This window comes from Strigops habroptila, chromosome 1, assembly GCF_004027225.2.
Source record: "Strigops habroptila isolate Jane chromosome 1, bStrHab1.2.pri, whole genome shotgun sequence".
Classification (NCBI taxonomy): Eukaryota; Metazoa; Chordata; class Aves; order Psittaciformes; family Psittacidae; genus Strigops; species Strigops habroptila.
This window is the reverse complement of record NC_044277.2, coordinates 59,876,900-59,890,153: the sequence shown is the minus strand read 5'-3', so window position 1 is coordinate 59,890,153 and position 13,254 is coordinate 59,876,900. Positions and strand designations below refer to the sequence as shown.

The window sequence follows — 13,254 nt, the reverse complement described above, 5'->3', positions numbered from 1 at the left end:
CATTTCTTTTCTTCAAGACTGCTCCTGAAAGGCTATGTGGTTTCTTCCATGTAGTAGCTTTAGTAGCTACTTGCAGAATAGCACAAACCTACTTTTGTTGAAATCTTAGGGAAATAAAGAAGAAATAAACCTGCAAACCAATTTTGAGGAAAAGAATAACTATGCTTTGAACTGCGCAATTATTTTTTTAAAGGAATTTCTTTTAACGGAAATTTTTCATACATATGGTATTAAATCCAAAGAATAAAGATCATACTGTTGGTGAGCTTCATTTTGTTAAGCAAGTGAACCACTAGTCTCTTGAATTTTTCATCTACTTTGTATTTCAGTCTTAGAAAGTGTTACATCAGCACAGTCGCCAGGTAAAGCTGCTAGTTTATTCTAAATGGACTTCCTTCAGACACTGGCACAGATGATGAGTGATTGTCCAATTCTGAAGCTATCAGAACTGAACGGATTTAGCAATGTCATAAACACCTCTCGAGGGAGTCACCTGGTGTTGAGAACTCACTTTACATGCCGTGTTTCAAGATCAGTTTTAATGGATTTACATTAGATTCAAACCCACTTTAGAGCTATTATTTCTCCCTTTCAACCTTTTCACCCACTACTGCAATGTCGTACAGCATATGCTATAATCACATGTTTGCAGGCCCGTGGTAAAGTAAACAAAACTTCAAAGGGTTATTATTTAAAGACTCTGTATTACAGCCGTAGGCCTGACTGTTATTCTTCCTCACCACCCCTTGGGCCCAAAGTACATAATCATCCAGTAATTGAACTGAAATGTCTAAATGGCAGGATCCCCTGAAGGACGTAGGTAGTTAGCAGTGAGGAAATTAAAGGACATTTAAAAAAACCCTCACAGCACTTTCCTGCACTACTTAGAAATACTGTGTAAATGTAACTGACCTGGACCTGCGAGGCTCTTGCAGAAAACAGAACAACGCCTGGATATTTCTGGGTTTGTAACTAACGTAAAGATTAAATGTAGAACTGCACTGTATCGGGAAGCAAAGATCTTACCTTTAAATTCCTTTCAGAAGAATTGAGAAGAAGGAACAGAAATATACATACGTACGCAGAAGGATCTATAACACAATAGTATCACTAATACTATGTGAAGGCAAACCCCTCTAGGTCCTCATATTTAATAGGCCCTCCAAAAACTGTAATGGATAGCAGATCCCAGGCTTTCATACTCTGTAACTGTCAAAGCACTCAGGAGATAGATTAGTGAAGGCTCTGACAGCTCTCTTTTACATTCTAAATGACATCTGCATTCAACAGAACAGAAATAAAGATTAAGGGAAACACCTGATATGATAGCACTCGGCTTACTTCAAAATGCAATATTTAAAAAGTACAGAGAAACACAAGTCTGCCTTCTTGTACTGTAAGTAAAAACTGGTGTCAAAGCCTCAGAGGTCTTCACCGCTGCCAGAAAGGCAAGAACCACAGCATTCAACAGACTGCAGGGGCAGAAGCCACAGCCTCTGACTGTGTAACTGCTGGAATCAAAAGGTGTTTTGCCTGAGAAGGAAGGGAGGAGACGGTCTTTGAACGCACACAGAAAATGGCTACGGGTACAGTCATACAGCATAGGAAAATTAACTTGGCTGAAACCTTTGCAGCCCTTCTTGTACTTCAGTGATGAGCAGAATGCCCGTCGCTAATTGATGGTGCCCCACTGATCCCGTACCTTTCGCAGTACATACCTACTGCAAATCTCTTTTAAAAGGTTATTAGTATTGCGGCTTCAAATGAAACACGTCAGCATACAGATCACGAGAGATGATTTCAAATAGATTTTTGCTGGTTGATTATATAAACGATGCCTCTTATTGCTGGAATAACACCTCAAAGGCAATATAATGACGACATGACAATGTATGTAAATCAAGAACTGCATGTGGGTTTATTTTACACTTGAGAAAACAGTGGATTTAATTGTGTGAACCAAAATGTACTGTACAATATTAATGATAAAACATCAAAATGTATAATTCATAGTGCATTGCTTGCTTTATTTTTATTTATTTATTTTTTTTGTCAGATAGTTCCTTTAAGTACATGCATCTGGTAAGATGCAGGTGCCAGTAAAATTCCTCTATTTATATCAAGCTGCAGGAACTAAATTTTATTCAAAAAGTGTGGTTTTACATTATATACACAGAAATTGAATATAAAATGACAATATAAAAAGTTAAAAGAGAAAGCATACAGCCAGAAGGTACAAAGAAAGTTGAACAGTTTAAAATGGTACGATATGTAACATGTATTTTTTTAAGCTGATGCTGGCAATTTACAAGGAACAGAATCCAACATTTGCCCCATTTTTTTTTTGTTTTCATTTACCAATGCAGCACACTATAGAAAGGTCAGCTTGTACCAAAGCTTAACATTTGTAAATAACTATAAACTGCAGTATTTTACAGGAAAAAAAAAAAAAAAGGGAAAAAAAAAAAAGAAAGCATTTTTACACTTGTTTTAAATAACAGTTTGCATACTTTTTTTTTTTTTTTTTTTTTTTGCCAAAAAGTGGCAACTCTCAGCATCCAGAGGGTTTGGGCATAGTGGCAACTTGGTTTGTTTTTTATTTTAGCTATTATTTAACTTATACAGTTGTGGCTTCCTAACCCCTTGGGTACTACACAGCTCTCCTTCTTCCAAGCACTGCATGCACAATTTCTTCACAAATCAGTTCTGCATTAAAAAAAAAAAAAAAAAAAAAAAAAAAGCTCATTCATTAAAAAAAAATAAGTTCTGCTTCTGACAAAGCTTTTATTTGAATGAAATGCCTTTAAGCCTTTTGTTTTGTTTTTCCTTATTTACTTATTTAGTCACTGGGAAAGGCACAGAAATGCTATTACAGTTCTCCGAGGGTTAAAACTTGACACTACCAGGTTCTGTGACCTTTATTGTCATGGCAACTTTGTAATTTTAGGATGTCTCTTTATCATTGTTCTTTGTGTCTTTCTTTACGGCTAAATTAATGTCTCTCAATAGTGTCTCCCACTATATTCTACAAAAGATAGCTTAACATCAAGGACAGATGTTGAAAATAAAGGTCAGACTTTGACTCACAAAAAATAAAAACAGAAACAAAAAATAACCATGCACAGATCAGACAAAGAGCATATAAATATAACTACAAAATAAGTGTAAGAAAAACCAAGGTCCAGATAGGCAGTTCAGCAACAAAAGTAAGACTGATTTCAGAGGCTCAGGTCAGGCCTAGTGCAGTACTATGAAGAAGTTTAGTGCAATGTTCCTGTGGTCACTTGCATACCTGGCTGCTTACCTGGACGCTATTGTTTTTCTAACTCAGTTACATAGATCAGATGGTCCTCTGGGGACTTGCCATGTGTTTTACTAAGGTGCAGTTTGACTGCATGCTTGCTTGCAAAAGTTCGGTTACAGAGCTTACACTGGAATGTGGAGCCTAAGTCCTCCTCGGCAATTCCAAGTGAGCCCAAAGTCTTGTTTGCGAGGACTTTTGAAACATTCTGCTGTTCTTGAATCTGATTAAGTGGCAACTTTGACAGATCCTTCAAACTAAACCCTAGGTGTGTCTCTAAGTGACTTATGTATGTAGAAGCAGTCCTGAACTGAGAGGCACAATCATTGCAAAAGAAAACAGGATGTCCTGTGTCCAAGTTCTTTAAAAATTTAGTTCCACCTGTCCTCCTTAACTGATACTTCACATTGGCCAGCCAGTGGCTAATTGTGGTCATGGAAAGACCAGTAAACTTAGAGATGTGTACCCGCTCTTGTGGACCTAAGTCCGACATAATGTATTTGCCTTCTGGGGTCTCCCTCAAGCTGGAAGCAAACTGGGCTTGAAGGATCAGAAGATGCTGAGGGTTCCAGTTGGACTGTCTGCCCTTCCTCTTGTGTACTGGTGACAGTTCATCCAGAGCTTCCTCAAAACTGCTCCCATCAGCATCAGACTTCTCTGACACGGTAGACGGAGTTGAAGACTTGGGTGTCAAACGCCCTGTGAGGTTCTTCACCATATCAGAAATATCCAGCAGGGCACTCTCCCTCAGCGGGGACGAGGCAGAGTCAGCCACACTGGAAACAAGAGGTTTGTTTTTGGACTTGGTTAGATCAATAGGTTGATCACTGTTCTCATAGTAATACCGGTCAATAGCATCAGCCTGCTTGACTGGAGTGGTTGGGTAAATGGGTTTGTCCAACATGCTGTTGCTAATTTTGTACAGCATGGCCAAAGGGTCCAGAGAGGGGCTTACTGGCTTAGAAATTTTGCCTAAGTGGGTATTCATAATGGACTGTAAAGCACTCAGTGGATTAATGAAGGATGGCTCAGGTGAATGATCTGTGATGATTCCTAAATTGTTACAGCCATTTGCAACCTTTGTTTTAAGTGGCTCTGTACCATTTGGCGTATGTGCTTCTGCTGGCCTGTCCTTTTTGACCTTTTGAACTTCTGCCTCAGAGCTCTTCTTCTGCTGCTGTTTGTTACTTATTTCTTCTGCTTTTGGGAAGTCCTTGTTTTCCTTAGCAGCAGGCGACATGGGTTTGACTGGAGAGCTCTTCTCTTTCTCCAAAGGCTTTTCTTCCTTCTTCACGTTGATTTTACCTGTAACTTTCTCCACTAGTTCTTCCATAGCGGATACATTGCTCTTGTGAGGTGGGGGTGTGAGATTGCCTGGGGAATGGATGAGCGCGTTGTGTTCTGACGACAGTGATTTTACACTGCTCGCATAAGACGGCTGCATTTGAACGCTCTGCACTGCGGGTTGAAGGGGTTTGACTGTTCCTGGGAGCTGGTAAGCTGCATGAATACTGGGATATCCTCCCCAGGAAGGGGCTCCATTCTGAGCTTTGCTGATAGCTGTTGTCACCGTGTTCTCCAGGGATTTCAATATGTCTATTCCGCCTTTAGGACTATCATCTAGGTCCTCCTCTCTGAGGTACTGATACAAAGTTGTTGGCTCAAATTTCTCTGTAGAGTCCTCGTTCTCTTCTTTAATCTTTTTCTCTGTTTCACTGACCACCACCTTTTCCTTCTCTAGGTCCTTCTTATCCTCCGAGTTTGTGGAGCCCGCAGGGGAATCGGGCTGCTTTTTAATGTTGGAGGCTGGTAGCCTCGTGTGGGTGGTGGGTGGAAGAGGTATAGACTGTATCTTCTCTTCCACCACAGGGTCCAATACTAGCTGTTTGCCTTTTTTGGAAGCAGAATTGGTCACCTTCAAGAAATGACCAGTGACCATCATGTGAGCAGTGAGCTGCTGCAAAGTGTCATGGGAACTGCCACACTCCATGCACTTCAGTATCTGGGCTTTCCGCGCCTCGAACTGCCAAGTATAGCTAGCACCATTTTGATAGCCATAGCGGTTGTTTGGAGTCACATAGGGATTGGCAGTTTTCTGATCCTTTGCAGACTCACCCAGTGAAGCTTCTGCAGTGATCCCTGCTGGCTCAGGTGAACAAGGTGAAGCTAAGTCCTGAAGTGCTCGCTTTTTTGTAGAAGGGACCAATTTGGTGATGGCTGGTACTGGCTCCTTCAGAGGCACTTTCTGGTAATGCTTTGTTTTTATCATATGGACGCTGAGGTCTTGCAAAGACTCAAACGAATGCCCACAGTACATGCACTTCAGCACTTTTTGAGCATCCTCTTTGCCTTCCATTTCCATAAGTGATCGTTTTCTAGGCTTCGACCACCGTTTGGTCTTATCAGCTTCTTTATCTCTGTTGTCATCACGGTAATGTCCAGTTTCATTCATGTGCACCGTTAGCTCCACCAGTGTGTCATAGGCTGCACTGCAGTCTTTGCATCGGAACTTACTAGCACCGGTGAACACAGACCCATAAAGTTTATTGTTTTGCCGGTAAAGCTGTACTGTGCTGAAAAGACTAGGTTCTGGGAGAAGTCCGTATGAAGAGGTCTGCTGCAGAGTTTTAGCTAATGCAGCTTGGTGCCAGTCATAACCTGAGCCACCGCTGTTACTATTACTGTTACTAGTATTACTGGTAGTTGTACTGGTACTAGTGTTGGTACTGGTAGTACTAGCACTCTGGGAATTGGCATTGGTGTCAGTACCGGTGGTGTTTTCATTCTGGCTGATTCCATTGTTGCTGGTGGTTGGATTGGATTTCTTTAAGTCCAAAGCTAAACTGGACCAGCAAGTCTCTGAAAGCAAATTTGCATACACAGCTTTTATTTGTGCCAAGCTGTCCTGTGGATAGGAAACATTGTCTGTGCACTGAGGATCCTCTTTCTCTTCTTTGGAGGAAGTGCTTTTGAAATGGGCCAGCTGATCGCTGTTTTCACTAAACGGCGAACCATAGCCTGCATCCTGATTAGTTGCAGTGCTGACTGGGGAGTTCTGGTAGCTTTGAGCCTCTTTGATCTCCGCTTCTTCATTGCACAAATACTCATTCTCCTGGATGTCCAGAGACAGCCCATCATCTTCCACACTGTCTTCATCTATTTCTGCTGCTTTCAATTCCTCCTCAGGAACATATGCTAAAATACAGGAGGGGAGATGGGGAAAAAACAAGACAAAAGTTATCAAACACACACATTTTACATCATTGCTGTCTTCTGTACTAAAAACAGTAACCATAAAGACAAATTTTGAAGATACATCCAGAAACCAAACTCACCATTACTCACATACTCCACGTATAAATCCACATTCTCTGTCCTGGTTACAGTTTGCTGTCAGTGCTACCTAAGAATAACTTTGACTTCAGCAGTAAAATATGTGCCAGGATCACAGTAGATACCATAATATCAAAACCAAAATCAAACAAAGAGCCTATTAAACCAGTTTTTATCAGCTTAAAAAACGGCCTGGCACTGAGCTATATTTACTGCACTATGTATGCGCAACACGTTGCAGCTGACCTCTACCCCTCAGAACTAGGTACTCAGAACAACTGGCTTGACCAACACCATCTTGTCAGTACTGTCTTTTGTGGCAAACTGGCTTTAGCTACAGCTTCAAGGGCCATTTCTGTGTCACTGACTCTAATGGAGCTACACAGGCCAAGTATGTCAGGTCACCTGTTCCAGGATCTTCTGGAGGCTGGCTGTACTGGGTCCATCTGAGAGCACAGCAGCTTTCATTTTTACAAGGTGAAAAGACAAGCGAGACAATGATTGCTTTCTGAAATGGCTAGGATATACTTTGCCTCCTGTTGTGATCTGATGTGGGTCCTGCATTTACCAGTTTGAAAACAGCAGTCAGAAACTAAAAGTAAATGCTAGAGACTAATTTTTAAAAGAAAATCATCCCAGCTTGATTATTGGTCTATGGTAAATATAAAACTTTGCTATCGTATTGCTGCCTGGTGAAACTATATGATCTTACCAAAATATGGATTTATCAAACTATTTTTTAAACTAGCAAATGTGATATTCGTGAGCAGATGGCCATTACATCAAAACACATTTACTCCAAGGGCCCAATTCACAGAAGTGGCTTACATGTACCTAAGTGATAAATGTACACTTTCATCACATAGCAGAAAACATACTTGTACACATTTCCCTCCCATTCTGTAAAAGCAGCTTAAAAAAAATCACAATGATAATGGAATGTGGATCATTTATAAGCATGTCAAGGTAGAAAACATGGATTGTGAATAATTTTCAGTAATCAAATAAAAAGAATGCCTCCTTGTCAGGTGAACTGTGTAGCAAGTGATGCTGAAATGTGGCCTATGTCCTTCCATGGTATAATATTGAAAGAAAGCCAGAAAAAGAGGCACTTCTGCTCCTATGTGATATGAAGAAAATACATGTTATCATGTTAACAAAGCTGAGATCCTCTTCAACTGGGGGGAACGTAACTACACATTGAGCTTCTTTTTGTACACAGTTGCTAATATATTCTGAAACTTCTTTTCTGAAAAACAAAAAGAATCTTCCTTCATTGTACTATGAAAATTCTTTGAAACTTTTTTTTTTTTTTTAAGGAACAGTATTATGGCCATTACCACATTCTGTATTCACCTTTGCAATTCAGTCTCAATGCAGCCCTTAACTACTCCAGTGTGATCTTTTAAGATAAAGCAGGAAAGTAGTCCACCTAGTACTGGGGTAGTGCTGAACCTTAAGATGCCCACTGCACCTTTCATCTGTCCTGTACGTGTCCAGCCTTTTCAGAAGATAATTTGATCTTTTTGGTTTTAAAGAAAAGTATTAAGCAGGGCCCAATTCCTTACAGATACATCTGACTCAGGTGTTTGTCTGCTAAGATATTTAAAAGGACTGGTGAGTACCAAGCACAACAGAAGTCACTACAGAAATCAGCCAAAGGCCAGGAATATGCCACAAAAGCATTGCAAAAGCAGAAAAAAATTGTTCTTAAAAATGCATTTAGACTATAAAATGAAGACTGAAATACAGGAATACTAAAAGAACTAAGAAGACAGTCAGCTTCTCAGTCTTGCAGTAATGCTGCTGTTGAAATACTCTGCTGGTATTTGAGCATGGTATTACCACTGCAGTTCTGAACTCCAGGCATATAAGCAGAATTCACTCCCACAGCTACAGTCTTAGCTGCCCCATTAAAGGCACCTGTTTCCAGTCATTTCTAACAGAAAAAGACAATAGATTTTTAAGTTTCAGAAAAGTACAGTTATAGAGGAATATGGTTTCTGATTTTGAAATGACTTTTAAAAAAAAAAAAAAAACCAAAAAAACCTGGTCTGAGGCCTAAACTGCATAAAAATGCACAGTTGCCATCTGGCATTTTTATTTAAAAAAAAAAGAAAACTTAGTAATGACGAGCAGACAGTCACCAACTAGAAGCTGAAAACCGAGGAGGCCCGCATTCTGAGCTTTTATGAACTGCTGTCTTCTTACTAACCCCAGTGGAGCTATGCCAATTTCCTCTAATTTTCACATCCCAATATTTTTAATAAATGGATGTAAGAAACTGTTGTAAGATGATGAATGTTGCTATAGTTGATACAGCATTTTGTAAGAATCCATGTGAACTATCTGCTCACATCTCTTTACTTGATTCTAAATTGCATAAATATGTATTTTTATAATTGCTATATACAACCATCTAAATATCTGATTAAGAAGAAACTCTAGTTGAGCCCCTGCCCTAGCTTTTATTTTCCTTTACTTATTTATGATGGCATGTTTTTCTCTATCCTTGTATTTTTGCACTTTACCATAAAAATAAAAGGAGCCAAACCACAGAAGAAACGTTAACTGCATGAAAGGTCGGTGTTAAACTGTCAAAGCAAAGAAACTGAGTGTTAGGGTGAAATATCCATCTTTCACTCCCTTCCTAGTCTTAGGTTCTGCTGAGACTACTACATGATCAAATTCACTCCCTTACCAGCATATACTGCAATACAAGAGTTAAGAATGTACGATTGGCCCAGACTGATTTTCTATTATTTCAGAATTGAAGCCAGATTCTAGGAAATAAAAAAAAAAAAAAAAAGAATTTACATTATGTGTACACCTACATGTCTGTGCAGTTGTTATCTGAAATAACACAAAGAAACAATTCTTCTTAACCAAAAAGAGTAATTTATCCAAAATGTTTAATTTTTACCACTGTGATCATCAAGATTTTATTTAACTCCTTTAGTTACCACAGGATACATACAATACCTTTTCATTCAAGACTACTAATGTTTATAAGATGAATAGCAGCTCACTGAACATATGGTATTTTGCAAGGTCAGTGCAATTCTCTAACTGAAAATGTTTCTGTTACTGCTAATTCAGAAGCATATAAAATGAAGAATGTTGATTTCTAAAAACATGTATGCTTTATTAAAATTCTCATAGAAATTTGACAAATAAGTAAGCTTCAGAATTTTAAACATAGCAAAAATATTCCTATTATAATTAATTGCAGGGACAAGTAATATTACTCTAAGCCAAATAAAAGTGTGAAATTTTCAAATTCTCCCCCTAAATTATAACAGGTAGATCAACAGACAGATTTCAGACAGCGTATCTTTCTGTGACTGAGAAACTCTCAGCAATCTTCTCCATATATTCCTGCATCTATGAAAACATTGCTGGTTTACACGAGTCCTGAAACCGTACAAAAATACCGGGAGCAGATACAAGCAGTCATCCTCTTCACCAAAAGCTATATCCAAAGATGAAGAAATTACAGAACATAATGTCAGCTTTTCCTTCTCATTTGTGCATGCACGGACTCAGGCAAATGCACAGTGGAAAAAGGGGAAAAAGCTTCAAAATCAAGACAACTTAAAATTAGGGGGAGCAGTTCGTATTTCTTAAGTCTTGCTACTATTTTTTCCCTATAAAATGTGCCTTCTGGATCCCAATGCTTCCCCATAGATACACTGTCACCTCTGAGCAGTGTTAAAAGCTGTGCATTCTAATCTAAGTGGACATGAGCCGCTACATATTGTACATGTGAGTAGCACGGCACACTGTGTTTGCTTCAGTAAAAATATTTACACTATAAAATACACATCCATTGTTTGAAAAAGCAGACAGAGATCTGAAATGTAAGGATGTAGTTAAAAATACAAATATTCTCACATAAACCCTTTTCGTAACCTCGGACCAGTGCTTTTGAAGGAATCTGTCTCTGCAGAGGTATTCTTTTCCATTCAAAAAGGGATTCAGCATTGAATACATTATTTTGAAAAGCATAAAAAGTAACGACTGTATTTTTAACAGCCTACAAAATTAAATGTAGTAAACTCTTCAAGACCCGATTTTAAATCATCCAAATAAATAAATTAATTCAGAAGAAACACCTCAGTATTGAAGGCCACAAGTCAGTAAAGCAATTGAATACTGAAATAACATTCACTGAAATACGTATTTCATCGTTTCAACAGATAGGGATGGGTTTAAGTTTTAAATTCTTCACTAAATCAGGGCCTACTCTGGGACTAAACACGAGTGGCACAATGTGAATGTTCGCCATTCTTCAATAGATGTATTTCCACAGCTTCTAATATTTACCCAGCCAACAGGAGACAGCAGCTGCAGAAGTTTTCACAGCCCACACTGTCACCTTGCACAAACTGCACTCTAGGCTGGGGATGACTTCCACTGCACACAAGAACACATTTCAATCTTGGGCAAAAAAAGCACAGATAGAGAAGACAACCTATAGCCGCACATCTCCCTCATTATAGAAAAACGAGAGGGAGAGGAAAAAACAACATTTATAGATATGTTTCCAGAATACAGAGTCATGAGAGTTTTACAGAAGAATTAAAAATCTCACATAGTGAGAGGTTAAAATGCCCGCTGGAAGATTTGTGCATTTTCTATATTAGTATATACAAATGTTCATACAAAATTCTGGCACAGCTGCTACAAAACTGTGTGTGTGTGTCTGTATTACGATGTCACTACAGTGGAAAAATATGGCTTAGTTATGACAATGGCTAAGAAGCAGCACAGGCTATCAGACAACCAAATAACCTTACTACAGTGGCTTGTGTCTTTCATTTCTAATTGCAGCAAAATGAGGGGTAAAATACTAGAAACTGCCTATCCTCTAATTCTAATGCAATGGGTCTGAAAAGTAGATAAGGTACTGTAACAAGAACAACCTCCGTGCTTCTAGCAGGTTGAATGATAACCCTTAAAGGCATCCCATTAAAAACCAACAAAAAAGATTCTTCACCTCCTTCTCTTCTTTCCCCTATCCCCTTTAAAATGAATGCTGCAAATTATTAGCCAATGCTGGCAACTGGAGAATGAAGCAGTTTGCATGCGGGTATATTTTCACAGTGATTCTAATCTGAGAAATTTACTTGCTCTTCCCCTTCTATCTGATAAACTATACATTCAAGCATTCTCATTAGTGTTCAGATCACCAAAGAGAGCAGGAGATGAATCAGTCCATCCACCTCTCCTCTCCCTGCTCCGTCGAGATTATTTCATTGAAATGTTCATTTTCATCCCTGCTGGCAACATTAGAATGGAAGTATTTAACCTGTTTCCATTACTTATACAAATTACCATTACGGGGTAGGACAGATGTTAGAATCATGCCACATAACTGACTTCCATACATTCTTTACGGGGCGGATAAGAAGAGGAAAAGCTGTTAGATCATATTATCCAGTCTCAATAATGTTCTCTCTGCTCCCAGATTCATTAACTTCCAACATCAACGTTTCACTTTCTTTCTGCGTGAAAATGCTCCGTCTCCTTGAGCTCATTTAATTTGGAGCAGGAAATCTTTGTCAGAAATAATTTTTTGATCAGGTGCTCTAACTAAGGGGTGAAGGGGGGGGCTGGGGAAAGAATAAAGAAAAGGGGGGGGAAAACCCAACACCTTGTCGAAAATGTTATTTCTCTAACATGGATGATGAAAGAGAAGTCAGTTAAGATGCTGGTACTCAAAGATGGCTGTCACTTCAGATAGGAGATGGCACGACTCACCTAGACAGGTGACGCTTTGGTGGAGCAAAGGCTTGCTGCATTATTGAGAGCACCAGAGATCAGGATGACAAAGACTGTAGGCCCAGGGTGCCTGGGGCTCCTAGAGAAGTGACTTCAGCAGGCACATGGATTTCAGCCTCCATTTGCATCACTAACTAATAGTGAAGTACAAAACAAAAGTTCGGTGATTAAAAGGCAAACACACGGGTACAGAAGGCATATACCCCAGTCACCGTCAGCACTAACTTTCTATTCATTTTGAAAGAACAAGGTAAAAGCTCACAGTGTTTAACAAAAAAAAAAAAAAAAACCAAAACAAAAAAAAAACCACAAAAAAAAAGGTTTGATTACAAATTACTTATTCAAAAGGCTTTCCTGTTCAACTCCCTGTTTTCCTGTTGAATTATCTTCCTGCCCGCCCCTTTAATGCTTGCTTAAGGCTTTGTGATTTTGCCATCCCAGAATATATCCTTGCGCTCTGACTGTAGCTGGGAATTGCTGTAAAACGCATTGAATTTGCCAGCCCTTCTCACATGAACAGGTTTGCAAGACAAAGTTTCAGCGTGGCGTATGAACAGCAAACACGATTCTTACAGGATTTGACGCAAAATGCTGCAGAAGATTGACATGAAACCCTCGACAGCCTGAATTCCCTGATGGTGGTGGCCCGGTCACTGGCAGGGATTCTGGGTCTTTGTTTTGTCTCAGCTTTTCCATCATTCAGCACTGTTTCATGTACACAGCAGCAGGTATGAAGGAGTAAGGAAATCCCCGAACAAACAAATAAGCAAGCAACAACTTGGTAGAGACAGCAGACAGAGACATCACCAGGCCAGAAATATACTGGACCCCAGGAA

At 39.3% G+C, this 13,254-nt stretch overlaps 1 protein-coding gene across 2 annotated transcripts in view; it reads right to left on the bottom strand.

Moving 5' to 3' along the window:
- Window positions 1-1,895: 1,895 nt before the first annotated feature.
- The window catches only part of TSHZ1 (teashirt zinc finger homeobox 1), a 56,914-nt gene continuing 45,555 nt past the window's right edge, over window positions 1,896-13,254 (bottom strand). For both annotated transcript variants that reach the window (XM_030478502.1, XM_030478492.1), the window contains exon 3: window positions 1,896-6,496. In XM_030478502.1, the coding sequence (XP_030334362.1) occupies window positions 3,312-6,496 (3,185 nt within the window). In that variant the 3' untranslated portion in view covers window positions 1,896-3,311. The remainder of the gene's footprint in view (window positions 6,497-13,254) is intronic.